Source organism: Osmia lignaria, chromosome 4 (assembly GCF_051020975.1).
Source record: "Osmia lignaria lignaria isolate PbOS001 chromosome 4, iyOsmLign1, whole genome shotgun sequence".
Classification (NCBI taxonomy): Eukaryota; Metazoa; Arthropoda; class Insecta; order Hymenoptera; family Megachilidae; genus Osmia; species Osmia lignaria.
In genome coordinates this window covers 5,908,891-5,927,047 of record NC_135035.1, presented here as the reverse complement: position 1 = coordinate 5,927,047, position 18,157 = coordinate 5,908,891, and the positions used below count along the sequence as shown (strand labels likewise).

The following is an 18,157-nucleotide window of genomic DNA, read 5'->3' as shown; positions in this document are numbered from 1 at the left end:
TTGCGATTGTCTGACATGTCACGTCATTCCCGGATATGTTCCTTATCGCAGATTCACCAGTAGGAAGTCGAGTTCCTTTTCCCCTGGTAAAATCTCTTTCAAGTTTCATACGCGTCAAACGTTCTACGTTATTCCATTAGTCGCGAGTAAACTGCATCAAGAGTGCAACGATAAAATGTAAATAACTGTGCAAGAAAATATGATTTAATTACAGTGAATACGAGAATAATAGAAAATGAGAGCATCGGTGGTGCTGATTTTCGCGATACAAGTTTCTGTCGTTTCTGGAAAGCTGACTGTTTTAAGAGGAAAGGAGGTTACAAGAAGATACACTCAGAGCAACAGAAAATTGTTGTGCCTATCGGAAGACGATGGCGCAGGTTTGATATGGAACAGCAATTTAAACTGGTCGTACAGCTATTATGAATTTTCAGACAGGGGTGGAAATACAGGTATGTTTGTTCGTACAAAAACTGGTAATTATCTTTGAAATAAACAAGAGAAATTCTGCATAGACTTTCAGCTATTAAACGAGTATCGGAAAGGAGAGATAGACTGCGATTTTAATTCCCACGATGATTGCATGTCAGCATGGCGTAGTGACTGGAGTTTGACAAATTCCAAACGAACACCCATGGGGCCTGCGTTTGATCGTCGATGGGAAGGTTTGCTCGGTTAAATCGACTGTTCTCCGATCAAATAATCAATTTTCAAGCGACGTTTAAATTTATAGGCTTTAGAGAGCACAATAATTTCGGCACGTTGAACCAATACCGACTAGTCGATAAATTAGAAAGATCAGGAGCTTTCGTGATGTCGATTCGTGGATCCATGGATGCCTATATGCTCTTGTGCGACGACGAGGACTACGAAACTAATTTTTGTTATTGGATTATCATCGGTGGCTGGAACAACACTAGATCTGTGATACGAAAGTGTGCCAAAGGTGTACCACCTCCGATGACGTTTCCAATCGAGCCTACCTGTGCTAAGATCAGGAGTTCCTACTATGTAATTTCCTTATACCTGCTCAATTCACTGTTATAAACGAATTAATTCTAATTATTGGCTGTTATATAGTCTGAAATACTCTCCCCAACTGAGTGGAGAACGTTCATCCTCGTATGGAACGAGAACACCAGAAGCATATCACTTTACGATGATACAAAACTTCTAATGATGTATACAGACAACGAAGAATATCCACGAAATCGAACTTCCAATTACCGCCAGCTTCGACAAAGTTCAAAAGATATGTACGAAGACGCACCAGTAACACATCCCAATTACAACATCTTTCTAGCAAGTTCTAAGACGATGCTTTTTCGTTTCCACATATGTGAGTCCCTCGTGTTGAATATTGGGTTATCGAAAAAGTCATGACGTATTTTTTCTTGATTTTTCAAAGGTCATTTATTTATATAAAGGACAAAGATCAATCAGACATATTGCCCAATGTTTCTGCAATCTCTCATGTCGTGTAACGTGGATTTTAGTCTCCCTGACCGAGGAGCATCTTTCAGATTAAAATCATCAGCACTGACGTTCTTGTAAAGCATTGTCACCGTAAACTTTATGCAAGTTTTTGCAAGCTTGACGTACGTTCTTCCGTTTACGGAAGTAAAACAACAGAATATGGCGAAAATGGACAATTTGATCTTCTATCTTCAATTTATCGTAAAATTTTCAAAATTCAACAAAACCGATAAGTCTTTTGTTTAATATGAAGGTAGAACTCTTAGTTGTCAAACGACAGCAATCGCGTAGGTGCAAATGACTCTGGTACTTTCAAAAGTAAATTAGTACCACCTGTTGCAGAAATGCGTCACCATTTTTCCGACAACCCAATATTAATCAACTTCCAAGAATAATTACAATAAATAAATCGATTTTAGACACTTTCCTGCACACAACTTACCCAGCGGCAACATTAATCAGTCCTGAGATGGACCTAACTAGCAGAAACATTTGCATACAAATGATGGTTGGTCTGTGCAAAAAATGTCAGATGGAAATAGTGTTAATTGATTCGGAGAACGAAGAAAAGGGAGAAAGTTTAGATACGATAAAAGCACCAGCAGGAATCGGTGCTGACGGGTCAACTTTGGACTTGGCCATGTGGCAATACGTTCAGATCAAGAGAACAATATCCTCCTACATTGGGAAAAGAGGAAGAATCAAATTGATCTCAGATCTCGAGCAAAGAGCATCGAGTCCACTGTGGGCCGTGGCAGACATTCGCACGTGTCCCCCAGTAGGTGTGTTTTCATTAAACAAATTCGGCAAGGTCTCGATGAAATCGATAGAAAATCGGTATAATGATTTGTTCTTAGGTACTTTGCGATACGGTAAGATAGAAGCAACCCAAGATTACGCGGACGGTGCATATTTCTGGCCAAACGTCACGTGTCAAAAATTATTTTACAAGGAAAACGTTGTCGTCAATTCTGCACTCGACGCAAGATTCGATTCAGACTTCGGTAATTAATTCGATAAATTTCTGTTACATTAAAACGAGTACATTAACGTTGTTTATTGTATTACAGAAGATCCACAGTGTGTTGATTATATGGTGGGACCTTACTGTTCCATTAATTGCTTTTATCAATTGGAACAAGATACAGACTGCAGAGGAACAGTAATTTGCGATCAAAATGGTTGCACCTGTCCACCAGGTTTCGTGGGAAAGAATTGCCGTTCTAGTAAGAATCTCTTATCGCAATAGAAATAAAAAGAAAGATCATTGTTGCTGAATTGTACTTGCAGATTGTGATGTTGGTCAATATGGTCACGGTTGTAAGCAAACTTGTGGCTGGTGTAAGGGAAACAATTGTAATTTCAAGACAGGACATTGCAAAAGTGGTTGCGACAATTCTAAAAGATACAATATACCACCTTTTTGTAAAATAGGTAATGTACAATCTCTGGCCATCGAATTAGGACCACTACAAATTTTCAACATTTTTCACGTTTTCCGTAAAATTAAAAAGCCTGTTCAAATTATAATGATGTAATTTATTAGCTAATAACGTAATACACTGCTACTGTACATAACACTATTAACACATGTTAATATCTCGTATTTCCACCCTTTGCTTTAATGACAGCTTGCATCCTTTCTGGCATGCTTCGTACGTTGCTTTATCATATCTTCGTTATTTTCCCAAATATCTGTAATTTTTTGTTTTCAACTCAGATAATGTGGTGCTTGGAGAGTTGTAAACAAGTCCTTTGAGTAAGCTCCAGACAAACCCAAAGGCACCCGTATAATTTAATTTTCATCACAATAATTTGAATGACCTAAGACAATTTTCCATTTATGACATATTATTATAGCCATAAAATTGAAATTTTCATACATGGTCCTAATTCGATGGCCAGGAACTGTATTAGCTACTTTAACGATTGCGCAAACAAATGAAAGAATTTTTGTATAGGTATTGATGTTCTTCCACCACCTGACATTGATTTTCTCAATGAAACGGTAGTTCGCGCTGTCGTTCCAGTGATGGAACAATATAAATTGATACCTACTACTTATCGATTTATCGTACAGGTATTCATTCACATATTTAACGTGATTATGCGTTTATTAATCATTGCAAGAGGGTGATGTTTTATTATTAGAAAGAGGGAGAGGCCGATACTCGCTTCATTGGAGACTATACTGAAATTGGTAACGATACGATACAAATGATTGGGTACACAGATGATTTAGAACCTGGTATTTCTTATCAAATCTCCTGCATATTGTACACTAATGATCCGGTGTCTATACCCGGAAAATGGACAAATTTCACAACTCGTTGCACATGTACGTTATCGATTAAATTGATCATTAATGATCGTCTATTTAACGATGCAAAAATAAATTATGAAATTTTTCAGCGACAACCAACTTTCAAGTAAAAGCTACAAATACTAGTTTAACGTTAAGAAAGCATCAAAAGGCAGTAAGTGATGAATTTTTAATTGTATCTTCTTAAGGAATTGAAGTCTCCTGTTTTCTAGGTTCCCAATTCCTGCCCAGACAGATGGTACGATTTTATTTTTCAAAATGTTGAAACGCAAGTTCAAATCAATAAAGGGATTCTATTCAAACTGCCACACGAATTTGGAAACTTGACACCGTATACGCTTTATAAAATTACAATCAGTAAAGGGAAAGCGGTTCTGTTTTCGCGAGAGATTCAAACTCTCGAAGGAGGTAATATATTTCTGAGATTCGAGTGAAATTTTTCTTTATTTAAATATGTATTTCTTTGTGTTGACAGTGCCATCTCAAGTACAAAATATTAAAAAGTTGCTGTTTCCAAACGGAGATGTAACTCTGAAATGGGATCCTCCACGCAATTTAAATGGAATGATAACAAAATACGAAGCTGTGTTCCAGGTGATCAACCAAGATCAATTCATTTCATTCATCAACGTCGATCAAATTAATAAGAAATACTTTTCCTTGTTTCAAGATCCAAAGATACATCGGCTGCGAAAATCGACTGGTCCAGCCTCGAAAAAACAATACAATTTCGACCTCAACAGCCTTTACCAGTATCACATTCTCAAATTTAACGCCATATGCACATTACGTTGCAAAAATTGCAGCCTGCACATCCTACTGTGGCCTCGAAGAGACCATTGAATTTTCCACCCCGCAAACTGGTACTGTCCATCGATCGTAAAATGTTGTTCGAAAATACTTCAACCTGTCGTATTTTTAGAAATCCCAACTGAGAAGTATACTAACTTGAGAGTCCAGAATTACACGCTAATGTGGGATCCGCCAAAAGATTGTACCACGATTTCTGGACCTATCATTGCTAAAGCGATCGTGAAAGGTGTCAGCATCGCGGTGCTGAACGTCAGCATCACCAAACAAACGACGAAGCACTTCATCGATTTAAATGACGAACTTTATGGCGCGGAAACGTACGAAGCAAGGATTTACGCCATTAGAGATTACCACGAACAGCACGATGAATCGCTTTATGAGAAACTTGTTTTCACTACTCCGTCAAAATGTTGGTTTGTCGTGAAAAATAATTGGAACAAAGTGACTTTAACCCTTTAACTGCGGGCACTTTTAGCACAGCCGATTGCATTCTAATTTTAAATTACATTACTGAAGTGATATTTCTTGAAAGATTTTTTTTATTGTATTTATTTTATTTTTATTTTAGTGGTATATATGCCATAGTCGCTATTTGATATTAGCAAAAATTAACATGTTGTTTATACATCACACCCGCCTCCGGCTATAATTTTAGCACGTGGTTTATAAACTAGAGGTGTGCGAGTACTCGTGATTTACAAGCCGAGCTGAACTCGCTATGATTGTTCGAGGCGAATTGAGCGTTTGAATTTGTCTAATTACTCGAAATCGACGAACTGTTTGAAACACAAAAGCGAGCAACTCGAAAAAATCGAACTACTCGAATATTCGAGCTGAAAATTCATCTTCAAGTAATTCGAAGTTTCGAGTAGCTCGCTTTTGTTTCAAACAGTTCGTCGATTTCGAGTAATTCGGCAAATTCAAACGCTCGATTCGGCTCGACCGACCGATCATTTTTTGACTCGACATTCTCGGCACATCTCTACGTGTAGGTGTCAAACAGTTCGTCGATTTCGAGTAATTCGGCAAATTCAAGCGCTCGCCTCGGCTCGACCGACCGATCATTGTTCGACCCGAATAAATCAAGTACTGGTAATTTACAAGCTGAGCTGAACTCGCTATGATTGTTCGAGCCGAGTTGAGCGTTTGAATTTGTCGAATTACTCGAAATCGACGAACTGTTTAAAACAAAAGCGAGCTACTCGAATATTCGAGCCGTCGTAAAACTTCGATTTACTTGAAGATGAATTTTCAGCTCGAATTTTCGAGTAGCTCGCTTTTGTTTCAAAGAGTTAATCGATTTCGAGTAATTCGGCAAATTCAAACGCTCGACTCGGCTTGACCAGCCGATCATTGTTTAATTTGAAACTCGAGTACTCTCACACTTCTATTATAAACCACACCCGCAGTTAAAGAGTTAACTATTAAATTAATAACTATGATTTGTCTTTAATAGCCCCGCCTCCTGTAAGGAATCTACAAATATTGGAAATAGACGCGCTATTTGGAGTGATGGATTTGAGATGGCAAGAACCAGAACCACCGATCAATGGAAAGATAGAATACTATACTGTACGCACTTGTCACTCGACTTGCACGGTTGCTTCGAAAGTGCGACCAACAGAGCAATGCAGTTTATGGAATAAATACATTTGCGCGACCGTTGAAATATTCCATCAACATCATTTCACCAGTTTTGTCACGGTGAATATCATTTTCGCATTCGATTATTTTACGTTTTAAAACAAACAGGTATGACAGTGTTGACGCGGGATTCAGGTTTCAGCCAAGAACGTAAACGTTTCGACGCCCAGCGTCGCGTCATCCGTGCCGATGAATCGCGATGAAATCCAACCAGACGCGCCTAAAATTATCACCGCCAGCGCGCTGGACAACGGAATCGTGAATTTCACCTGGTCCCATCCGTGGCGATCAGGTGGTCGCCTGGTATCATTTCGGATCATCGTTGAAATAATATCATCCCGTCTTCGCATTAAGATTCAGCGATCGCAAATGCTCTCGTTTCACAAATATTCGATCGATCATTATCGATCTCAGTACTATAAAGAATTGCACTTATTATCGTCGACCACTTACAAGATCTCCATTTACGCCGTGACAAACACGGGTCTCGTTGGAGCGACGGACGTTACAGAGGTTCAAACACCTTCGTCCATGGGATTCAAGAAGAATTCAAGCTCGGAGGTGCATCAGACTTCTTCGACTATCTCGTTGCATATTCCTGCCGTCTTAAACGACACGAGGAACAGTTTGACTACCGTGGTTGTACAAGGACCAAGAGCTTGCGAACATTACGAGAAATTGAATCCTTATCTGAGCAAGAAAGTTGGTATCGAGTATTACGAGAACGTCTGGCGTATTTACAGGTTTTCCGTAAGTATCCAATATTTCGATAAAACTAATAATGATGACTGAAATTCATTTTTCTTATCTACGGCAGACTGAAAAATTTGCTGGCAAAACATTCACGATTGATTACGAACCTAACGAAGGCGCCGCGAATTGCCCGTTGAAGCCAGAAGAATCCTACGTAATAGTAATCATTGTGCAAAGCGAAGAAGAATCGCTGGACGATCAGATTATAACGCAAACATCATCGATTCGTATCAGTGACGCATCGAAGCGACACGAAGCGTGGCTAGTTCCAATTACGATAATTCTCCTCAAAGCCGTGCTTTTTTACCTGTATCGCAGGTATTTACTACTTTCGCGTTATCAACGCGATTAAAAAAGAAAGTGAATTCGAAAACATTTTGTAGGAGAAAAAGAAGAAGGTCTCTGCAGAAGGTTATTCTACGAGGAGAAATGGCATTGGCGTACAACAACGACAATCTCGAAGTGAAATCAATTTCCTCGAGCTCGAAGCAACCTTTCACCGCGATGTCCACTCCTTCTGATAAGGAACTGTTATCACGCGCGAACACGCCTCAAGATGATACCACGGTATTCGTGAACGATGCTAATCAGAGAGAGGAACGATCGTCTCTGGTAAAGGTGAAGGATTTCGAAGATTACGTGAAACAAGCAATTCAGTCTGGGCTACTTGAAACACAATACAAGGTAATTGCTTGATATCACTGTCAGCTGTGAAATTTTATGACGATCCGTTCAATTGTTTGTAAAGACGCTTCGACGAGGACAAACGAGGCCATGGGACTACGGAAAGTTACCGGAGAACAAATCAAAGAACCGATACGGAGATCTCATAGCGTGTAAGTGATCCATGTAAACTGTAATGTACAAAGTCTCTGAAAAATAGTCACGTCCCGTAGACGATGAAAATCGAGTGATATTGGATAAACTTCCCGACGATCCTTTCTCGGATTACATCAACGCTAGTTACATCAAAAGTTACAAGACGGAGAAATGTTACATAGCGACGCAAGGGCCGAAGCCGAACACGGTCATCGACTTCTGGCGGATGATTTGGCAAGAAGAGGTTCTCGTTATTTGCATGCTTGCGAACATCACAGAAGGTGGAAAAGTAAGATCCTTTTCAAAATAGAAAGATCAACACTGGCTGAAAGTTGATAATCAAATTTTCTTAGGTAAAGTGCGAACAGTATTGGCCGGACATCGGGAAGAAGAAGAAATATGGTGAAATAATTGTTTTCAACGCTAGACACACGGTATTCGCGGATTTCACGTTTCGTACTTTGCATGTGTCGTGCGGAGACGAAGCTCGCAAGGTAGTGCAATCGTTGATGAAACTTTTAACCCTTTCGCTGTGGCACTTAACTCGATAGCAAACTTTTCTAAATACTGACGCTAATTACTTTTTAACGACCTGTGCAGTCTCCAATATAAGTGGAGGCAAAAACACACTTCATATGATTGCTAAAACTCTATTCGTTGATATTGATCAAACGAAAAATACCGCAGCGAAAGGGTAACGACTGAATGTTCCTAGGTTTAAACGGTGTTTAAAAATCAGATCGAGCATTTGCATTACACAACGTGGCCAGACCACGGCGTGCCGTTGTCCACGCATTCGGTGGCAACATATTTGAAGAAGGTATTGGCGACACCGACTGGAAGTGGACCGATGGTGGTCCATTGCAGCGCAGGTGCAGGAAGAACCGGCACTATCATTTTATGCGACATTTGCCTGCGACGGATCGCCGTTGAAGGGGTAAAATATTTTCAAGAAATACCCTGGAACATCTTAAAATATTTTACAAATATTTCCAGGCGATCGACGTGTTTGCTGAAGTCGAATCGATCAGAAGTCAAAGGGCTAACATGGTGGACAATATTCAACAGTATCGTCTAGCTCATTTAACGTTGGTCGAGTGCTTATTTTCTATTTCAACGTCTCTTCCGTGTGACGAACACCTGCCAGCAAGAATCATGGAGCTTAAGAAGCAATTAGACGTTCAACGAGAGTGTTTAGAAAAGATGACCTGGCAAGAGCAGGCCCTTCGACCATCGACCAGTCGAGTGTCTCTATCGGAACGCAACCTTGCCAAGAACCGATACCCAGAATTAGCATCAGGTTGGAAATACTTAATTATGAGTTTAGAAACGTTGTCTGACAGTTACATTGCTTCGCAGCAAATTTCAGCCGAGTGTATTTGAAAAGATACCCAGCCACGGACGAGGACAGTGATTATATAGCCGCTGTCTACGTGGACGGTGTAAGATTGCAAAATCAGCACCTAGCAACGCAACTTCCGTTGCCTGGAACGTTGAGCGATTTCTGGAGAATGGTGGCCGAGTACAAAGTGGAATTAATCGTGCTGTTACAGCCACCAGATCCGAAAGATACGGTTGGTATTCGGATCGAACCGATGAAAATACATTTTCACGAAGAAAATCTACTTCTTTCTTTGGAACTGTTCCCAGACTTGCTGTCCGGTGGTTCCAAGCAAGGAATTTAAACCGGTACCATTTATAAACGTTCGATCGAAGGAATTTATCGAATACGAATCGTACACGTCACAGAAATTGGTACTTATCAATAATTTAGAGGTAGGTGATCGAATCTGTTCGCCGGAATGAAAATTTCGATTCTTATTCCGAAGAGAATTTATTACAGAAACCTGTGACGGAACAGCACATAACGATTTTATGCTCTACGGAATGGAGAAGTGGTAGGGATCGAGATCCACCTGCCACGAGGATGCTGGTCACCCTCTGGCAAGCTGCGGAAAAGATTTCGAGAGGAGGACCTACCGCTGTTCTCTGCCAGTAAGAATTACTCGAATCTCGCGAAATGTCTTATTCGGAGTGCTGAAAGATTCAAAACCCCGTATAAATCAAACAGAAATTGCGAAATGTATCTAGAGGTGTATGTTTGTCCAATTAGCGACGGTGTAACCGGCAGTGGACTTTACTTGGCCTTAAGCTTTCTTTTGGAGAGAATGGCTGTGGAAAGGGAATGCGACGTTTGCCTGGCAATTCGCGCGATTAGAAGATCGAGGCCTGATTTCGTCAAATCTTTGGTAAATTTTAAATAAACGCGGTGTTATCTGTTTGAAGTATCTTAGGAAACTGATAACCTATAATTATTTGAATTTCAGGAACAGATGGAATATCTTTACGATGCAGCGATAACGTACCTAGAGTACTTCGAAACGTACGCTAATTTCTCGTAAAGAAATCTCGATTGTTAATCGAGCATAGACAGTTCAATTTGTTACATAAATTGACTCGATTCATTTCAACGAGCTTCCAATCAAGACTGGCTTTTCTAATCTCTTGTATCGTCTCAACTATAAATTACAATCGTTACGTAATCGTTTTAACGCTACTACTACTTATTCCCCGATTTTCATCGTTTTTCATCGCTTTCATGTACTCAAGGCAAACGACTTTCGTTCCCACGAACCTTATCCCGATACATCGTAACGTGTGTAGTAACGACTGTCGTGATTTCGTCTAGATCGCACCATGCATACATGTGAGATTTTCCAACAGTACGTTTAGAATGTCTAAATAATTTTTTGACAGTTCACCAATTTCGATCGCTTAATATAAATTTCTTACAAAATTATAGAGGATTTTTAAATCATTCTCACAACTCTGTATAAATCATTTACAAGGTGATCGATAATGAATAATAAAGGTACTCACCAAACCGTAGAAAAGTTGAAATCTGTTTTCGAACTGGCTTCGTACTGTGTACAAAGATGGCCGCCCAACCAGTTACGTCATCCAAACGATTTCGCGCCAAATTTCATCAGCTAAAATCGATCTATCCCATCAATGTCACGACCATTGACAGTAGTGTATCCTGAAAGCAAACAATGAAACAAGTATAATTCAACCACTGGTTAATCTCAAAAACACCTGTCACATGTCATTTCAACGAAGTTATTGTTTTCAATCATCGACTTTGATTTTGACACGGCAATAAGAATAACTATCAAAGTCTGCTCACCTTTGTCGTAGTATACGGTTGATTTATCGTGTGACACGTTCCAGTTTTCAACTCTTGTTGTTTGCAAAGATGTTGGTTAATTGATACAACAAACTTTAACGGAATCGAAAAATGTATTCCCGTGAAAAAAAGAAAATAACAGGAACGTTCCGTAGTCGTGCTTCCCTTCCTCCAGTTGCGAGCTTACTGAAATTGCCGCCAGAGGGCGCAAGCGCAGCGCCGATAACTGGTAATCGCCAAAGGTATACACAGTCGACCTCCTGTAAACGTTTCATCTCCGCGGATATCTTCACGTGCGTTTCCGTGTGTCGTGGATCAAGTGGAAAGTATCAAAAAGGTGTGCAAGGTGTGGCTGACAGGGATCGCTTTATTCGTTGTGTTGTTGAAGAAACAGCGCGAAAGCAGACGTAAGAAGAACGTGCCACTCTTACGAGCAGCAGGTAAGAATTTTCATGAATTTTTTCGCTGCTATTCGTAAAAAATTCATACACGCGTATCCTAGTGTCGTAATCGTATCACTTTTTCCGCAACACGATACGTGTTTTGTGATCGAGACCGTTTGTTTTGTTTGAAAGGCGCCAGAGATGCGGGACACGCGTGTCATGTTTCGATTCAAGGCCAGGGAAGACATATTGGCACGTGAACAGAACCCGTGAAAAAAACGGGCCGCCCTGTATCACGGACAATTGCGATTTTCCGATCGATCGGAAGGCGTTTGTTTGTGCGTATAAACTCCATCGTTCGTCCCGATTGTCGAGTACATTCGCCTGACGAGTTTACGTTTGCGCGTTCTGCGTCACACGAGCCCGCTTGTTGTTCCTTTTCTGTTATATAAGGAACACGCTTCGCACGAATGTGTCGCCGCCATGTTGCTGACGTAATCGACCCGCGAAGTTTGACTAGCCATCGAACGTCACTCCTCTCGTATTACGATCGATCTTAACTAACTTTTTGAACTGTTTGAACTTTAAATAAACGTTTCTTATACTTTATGTTTGTTCACACACGTAGGCGCAAGATTTTCCACGATAAAACGAGAATATATATCGAAATGCGTATTAAATTGAACTTGAAAATTTCCAGACTACTTAATCGCGTTGTTTTTTCGAGTACATCTTTTGAACAAGTTCTCACTGGATTGTCAACTTCTTTCACCGTTAATGAATAATAAAATTATCATTCGCCTAATGACCATCTTTAACAATAACCTCGTATTCGCGGCACGCTATTACGCTATGAACGTTTTATAATTTAATCTGTCCTGTCCACTCATTTATCCATTCACAGATCATCCGACCATGGCATATTTTCCTCCCGCTGACCGTTAATATGCTTTAAGATGCGACTTCCCCGTCGGTACTAACGAATCACGTTTTCGTTACTGCAAAACGCGTCCGTAACAATCATCTTTTTATTCACTTCCGGAATAACCAAGTCGTAAAATATTGCAATAATCTTAATTTTGAGGAAAGAAAATGGTATTTCCAAAGCATGTCGAGAGGCTCCTCTCGATGAGACCTACTTAACGCGGTATCTCGTTTACCTGGCAATCGCGCTCGGCGTTGACAAATATTTTGCGTGATTTCTCGTCAGTTTTCCATTAGCATACACTCTGGATAATATATGGAAAGGCAACAGCCAGGTTTCGAGTGTTTTGTGGGTCACTCGAAGATCCAAACGACGAGCCGTGCCAACAGCAGCAGCCATGAAATCAGAGAAATACCTGATTTCACAATATTCGGCTGACGATATCATTACCATTCCGGTCCACGCGTTTCCAACAGAAATTCGAAAGCGATCGCGTCTTCGGCAGGATCAGGACTCTGCCGCGGCCTGGTAACAAGGGTCTTATTTCTTCTGTTCGCGGATCGACGTCGTACAATTGCGTCTAACTCCGACAATCGATCCGACCGTGGCCCAACTTGACAGCAATTTAAAATCGCTTCTCCTCCTGTGAGCCGTACCAAGTGCACCGCCACCGAGTACCGATTCTCCCACGAATCGCACCCATCCTAGACGTTCTTCCGCCTTCTTCTTCTTTTTTTCCCGAACGAGCAACAGAATTGACACGACTCGTCCGCCGATCGAATTATCCACGGGATATCCGTTCTCCATACAGCAACTCGCGTTATTGTTCCGACGTTATGATTATTTAAGCAGTTATTGCTAGGCCCATTTACAATTATGTTAAACAAGTAATCGTTGCTCGCCCACAACGTGTACATACGTCGACGAAAATCGGCAATTAGCGGCAAATTACTGTGCCTTCCGAAACGCTCGTTTAGACTCGGAGGAAGAGACAGTTTCTTAGATGGTTCGAGGAAAAGTGAAGGCACCGTGTTTTCAGGGAAAATGGCGATCACCTCGCCGAAATGTTCCAAGGAGAGCAAAGTAGAAGCCAGGACTAGAAGTTGGATAGCAAGGCCGATATTGAGCTCGGAGTTCACGGACGATCCGATCTTGGAAGAGGTCTACGTGGGTCTGTTAAAGCAGAAACAGAATACATCAACAGCTATTCAAACAGTATCATCCATTCTGCCGGGTTTTCATCATCTGAAACGCTGTTCATCGAACAAGCTTCTCCTGGCACCGTTACATTCACCAGAACATACTTTAACTTCAGACAAGTTGAAAACGATGTTGAAGGAGAAAGGCTTTGATTTATCCTTGCTGGAAGAAGATTTCCAGGTGTTGAAAGTGCCATCCAGAGCCGCAAGGACGAAAGCACAGGCAGCGAGAGCCACGAAGATTTGGCCTCTGAATTTTCATCCAGATCCTAACATCGAATGTCTGATCGATGGATCCGTGTTCACGGATCAGCAATTGGATCTGATAGAAAGGTACATGAACGTTGCCATAGAAGCCGCCAAATTAGAAGCCATTGGCGACGAGCATTGCAATGGTAGCGCGGTGATCGTTGATCCCGAAGATGGACGGATCCTCGCGATCGCAGCTTCCAGAATCGATCAGCATCCGATGTGGCACGCGGTTATGTTAGCCGTGGATCTGGTGGCCAAACTTCAAGGTGGCGGTGCCTGGAAATTGAATAAAGACTCTCAAGAAAGTGTTCAAATAGCGGACGAAGACTATGCAACCAGGGAAAGAAGGATAAAAAGGAAGTACATAGAGGAAGCTCCACTTTATTACCCCTCGTCATTGTCCATCCTTAATCTACCGGAAGAAGAGTCTTTGAAGTCGACTGTTGTTAAACAAGGACGAAGAAACAATGCTTCCAAGAGGACAGATTCAGGGAAAAGTGAAGAAATAAACGCAGAAAAATGTGGTCCTTATTTGTGCACAGGGTACTGGACGTTTCTGTTGAGGGAACCATGTCCTCTCTGCGCCATGGCTCTTTTGCATTCCAGAGTTTCGAGGATATTTTATGGAGTACCTAATCAGTGTACAGGCGTGTTAGGATCTAAAACGGTTCTACACGCTGTGCCAGGTTTGAATCATCGGTATCAGGTTTGGAGCGGTGTTCTGGAGCAAGATTGTCGACGAGTGTTGCAAGAAATCCAGCACAGAAATACGGATTGACTCAGCCGATTCACCCGCAACAATTGATTGTAATTTTCTATTAACCAATGATTCGTGGAACATCCATGATGATGCCTTTAAAAAATATCTTATATGGAATATTCCTCTTGTATTTTATGAAGATTAAAAGAGTGGAAATAAGTCCGCTTTGAATGGGTCATCGATCTCGATCAGTCTGCTTCCCAAATTTGGACACCTGTGAAAGGTTTCGTACCTGATGGTCGTCTAGGAAGCTTAACAGACGTGTTAGTGACGTTCTAACTGCAAACGTAACGACCGGTTTAGAATTTCAATGAAAAGCAGACGGCGTACATGATCTTACACGTGGTTCGAACGTGCATTTGTCCATTACGAGGTAGATATACGGGGCGACCTTGGTGTCTTGGTATAATTTGCAGGAATAGAGATCTCTAACCATCGGTCTGTCGCTGTTCCTTTATCCACACGGCCAGCTAAACGTTTCGTTGGTTCCGTGTTACGGAAGACCCATCAAACTTTCTTTTGCAATTTTTTCACTTTGACGTCGTTCAAAGACTAAAAGAAGATCGGATGCTCGACAGATTTAAGGTTCGTAAGGAGCGAGCACAGCTCGGAGACGACTCGTAGTTAATTAATTAAGAAGATGATTCTTTAAAAGCGTTGCGTCAGAGGTAGCAAATATCTGTGCTCCTTTGAAGAACGTTTCGATCATTGAGGCTATAAAAGAAGTCGTTGCAGATGCTCGAGCTCCATGCAGAAGTTTCCTTTGATGATTTGTCATTCCACATGTCACCCTGAAGAAAAAATCCCGATACGCTTTCTGCAATTATTCAGCTAATCGATCACCTACTTAATATTACTCGAACGAATACCAAATGAACCAGTCTGACCCGATTAACGGTCGATTTTCGACTCGACGTACACGTGACCGGCAACGAGGAGAAAAGCATGTCGGCACGGAATCGATAATAACGAAAGTAATCACTGTCATGATTCGATCGTCCCTTTTGAAAAGTATCAGTCGCTGCGAAACGAACGGCGTGGCACGCGGACGAATAACCTCGTTGCTCGAAGAACGAAGTCGTGTACTTCGCGGCAGCGAGAGACAAGGTCGCGAAGTAATTCGAGGGGAGCATGGTCGTTGATCTCGTGTAGGATCGCTGGAAATGTGGCGCGATAAAGCGGCGACGACGACGAGAAGTTCCTTTTCCGCAATGCGAACGCGACCACCCTTCTTTCCATCGCGTCGTTCGAACGACGAAACTCTTGTTCGCCGAGCTTTCCTCTCGTAAGACGGTTTAATTTGTGTGCAAGCGAGTAGCGCGTATAACAATGACCTCGCGGATTAACTTCAATCAGCGAAACTTCAGACGTCTAACCCCATTGGGCTGGCCAGAGCTTTGCTGGACGGATGTACGTGCAAGCACGCGCTTAGGAGAAAATGGTGGTAGCAGGGAATTAGGAAGCAAGACAATTCGTTTGCCGCTCGAGCAAATAGCATCTTTCGAATCTTCTCTGTTCCCATTCTTACATACAAGTAAATAAAGGCAATTCATTGATCGAGTTTAACTTATTTGTTCCCACAGTCACAGAATGATTGATCGTGAAAAGTTTGCTAAACACCCGAGTACACGAGTGTTCCATGGACATATATTAACCTTGTTATTTCAGGTTCTCCATCCGCCATCTTAGTTTAGCTCGTCGATTTTCTTGGACGAAGATACTAAGCTTCTAAGCTTAAGGAGACGATTTGGAGAGACGGATATATCTCGTATCAGACACACCTCGAAGCTTCACGGAGAAACTCAGTTAACGACCAAGAAGTTGTTCCACGTACTTCGTTGCACTAGCTGGCACGTGGTCGTCCATTAACGTCACCCGGAAACGCATCAAGCAGCTACCTTGTTTCTTTCCACCGTTTATTCAGGCTACGCCGTCGACGCTCGCGAAGCAGCGAAAGATTCGTCTTCGCGATTTCATTGAAAGTTTCGCGACGAAAACACGGTCGTTCGGAGATAACGACTCGAAAGTAATTAATCCACGTGGCAAACAAGCAGCCTTTACGACACGGTTGTTCGTCGAAACTCGACGAAAACATCTTCGTTCTCGTTTCTCAACGATATCAGTAGAAAGTTTCAATCTTGTATCGCAAAAAAGTTAAAGAAAAACGAATAAAATATTTGAAAATTGTCTATGAAAGAATAGTGGGGCAAAGAATAAGTCAGGTATTAATGAAAATTCAAATTCAATACGTCACCAAATACGGGACGATTGTACGAGGTAAACCGAGTCACATTTTGCTCATCAACACTGAGTGGTTCCAATTGACGGGTCGGGTCGACCCTCCAGCGTAGACACTATTGGTCAGCCTTTTAATACCAACGGTCGCGATTGGATCGGATAGCCGGTTCGTTCTTAGACAGAAGACATAGCCGGAGCATTCGGTTCAAAACTTTTAACGTCGTCAGTGTCGCGCAATTTACTGTCCCACACGTCGTCGTCGCCGTCGTCGTCGTAAGGGTAAAGAGACGAACGAAACAGACATTCGCTCGTCCGGTTTATCTCAGTCGGTTTTAAGTCGGTCAACGGTAACAGCGAGCCTCGTAAAACGGAATCAAAAACGACGGAGAAAGAAGCGACTCTATCAGGAAGTCGACGCTACGAATACACCAAAGACTCCCACGCGACCAATTTCAGAAGAGGATTCGCATCGTTGAAGGTTCATTGACAAAGCCCAGTCGTAAATAACAGCGTTCCAGCCGACAGCGACGCTTTAAGCGATAAAAGCAGAAGTCTAGATCACCAGGTGAATGGCTCAAATCTATTGGCTGTTGCTCTTCGAAAGATCTTGATCTTGATCGTGATCGTTATCGGGAAGCAAAGAAACCTTGCTTGACTTTGGAACGTTTCAAGGAGCAAACGGATTGACGTCCGCGTCAGAAGGTCTCAGTTCCTGAGTTCGGCCGAGAAAACATCGTCCTTTGGTGATTTTCACGAAGGATTCGTCTTTCGGAAGATCGAAAGGAGTTTGGGAAACTGTCGAAGAGCGAAACGCGTCTCTCACTTGGTCAAACGGCAACGAAGCCTCGTTCTTTTCTTCACGATCAACTTTGTCTTTCTGTCGGCACCATGGAACGAAGGATTCTGAAAATGTGGTGACGACGTGTCAGGCGAAGGCCTTCGATTACCAAGACACTATCGAGTGTGTGAGCCATAGTCGTTAGACAGCAATCGAGATAAATATTTTCCGTGTCCAGTGACACTCGTTCAGAGCAACGACATCGTTCAGGCTGTTTCTTAACCGAAACAGCTTAATCGTGAATAGAATTCATCGGATTCGATCTAGATCGATCACGATCCTGTTTAAAGTTTCGTACGATCGAGTTTGGTAACAGCGATCGACTGTGATTTTCTAAAGGACTCGATAACGATAACAGACATACGATCGCAGAACAACGAAGTACCGTAGTCCTTTCCCATAGCTGAGAAATTTCGCTGAGGAGTAATAGTAACAAAATGCGTTGCAGTCAAGGTGTGGCAATGGTATTCGAGGACGCGTTCGTCGTCTTTTCGCGTTTTTTGTCCCTCAAGTCGCGGGGTTGCGCACTATTGGAAACGCACCGGCA

The 18,157-nt window shown here is 41.9% G+C and overlaps 2 protein-coding genes and 1 long non-coding RNA gene across 5 annotated transcripts in view; 2 read left to right on the top strand and 1 right to left on the bottom strand.

Moving 5' to 3' along the window:
- The window catches only part of LOC117603346 (uncharacterized), a 102,640-nt gene that overhangs the window by 82,702 nt on the left and 1,781 nt on the right, over positions 1–18,157 (bottom strand). Inside the window, exons 2-3 of the long non-coding RNA XR_004581207.2 lie at positions 11,016–14,050; positions 10,709–10,868 (exon numbers count right to left, since the gene is read on the bottom strand). This is a non-coding gene — a long non-coding RNA (uncharacterized LOC117603346). The remainder of the gene's footprint in view (positions 1–10,708; positions 10,869–11,015; positions 14,051–18,157) is intronic.
- LOC117603333 (uncharacterized) lies at positions 126–10,631 on the top strand. The gene is made up of 29 exons (XM_034322358.2): positions 126–452; positions 516–665; positions 734–1,011; positions 1,081–1,339; positions 1,896–2,258; positions 2,334–2,480; positions 2,547–2,702; positions 2,767–2,910; positions 3,438–3,556; positions 3,628–3,814; positions 3,889–3,953; positions 4,012–4,207; positions 4,275–4,393; positions 4,470–4,662; positions 4,722–5,021; positions 6,069–6,316; positions 6,392–7,006; positions 7,074–7,327; positions 7,393–7,693; positions 7,758–7,845; positions 7,906–8,117; positions 8,182–8,322; positions 8,568–8,765; positions 8,825–9,128; positions 9,188–9,402; positions 9,479–9,604; positions 9,672–9,823; positions 9,942–10,077; positions 10,156–10,631. The coding sequence occupies exons 1-29, from the start codon at positions 236–238 to the stop codon at positions 10,228–10,230; spliced, it is 5,958 nt and encodes a 1,985-aa protein (XP_034178249.2). The 5' UTR covers positions 126–235; the 3' UTR covers positions 10,231–10,631.
- On the top strand, positions 11,316–18,048 carry LOC117603339 (putative inactive tRNA-specific adenosine deaminase-like protein 3). Of its 3 annotated transcripts, XR_004581206.2 has the most exons (3): positions 11,317–11,455; positions 11,591–11,736; positions 16,203–18,048. XR_004581206.2 is itself a non-coding variant. In XM_076688164.1 (2 exons), the coding sequence occupies exon 1, from the start codon at positions 13,368–13,370 to the stop codon at positions 14,550–14,552; it is 1,185 nt and encodes a 394-aa protein (XP_076544279.1). In that variant the 3' UTR covers positions 14,553–16,068; positions 16,203–18,048. The 3 variants fall into 3 exon arrangements, 1 of the variants encoding a protein (XP_076544279.1); XR_004581205.2 differs by lacking the exon at positions 11,591–11,736 and having other exon boundaries at positions 11,316–11,455; XM_076688164.1 differs by lacking the exons at positions 11,317–11,455; positions 11,591–11,736 and adding an exon at positions 13,368–16,068.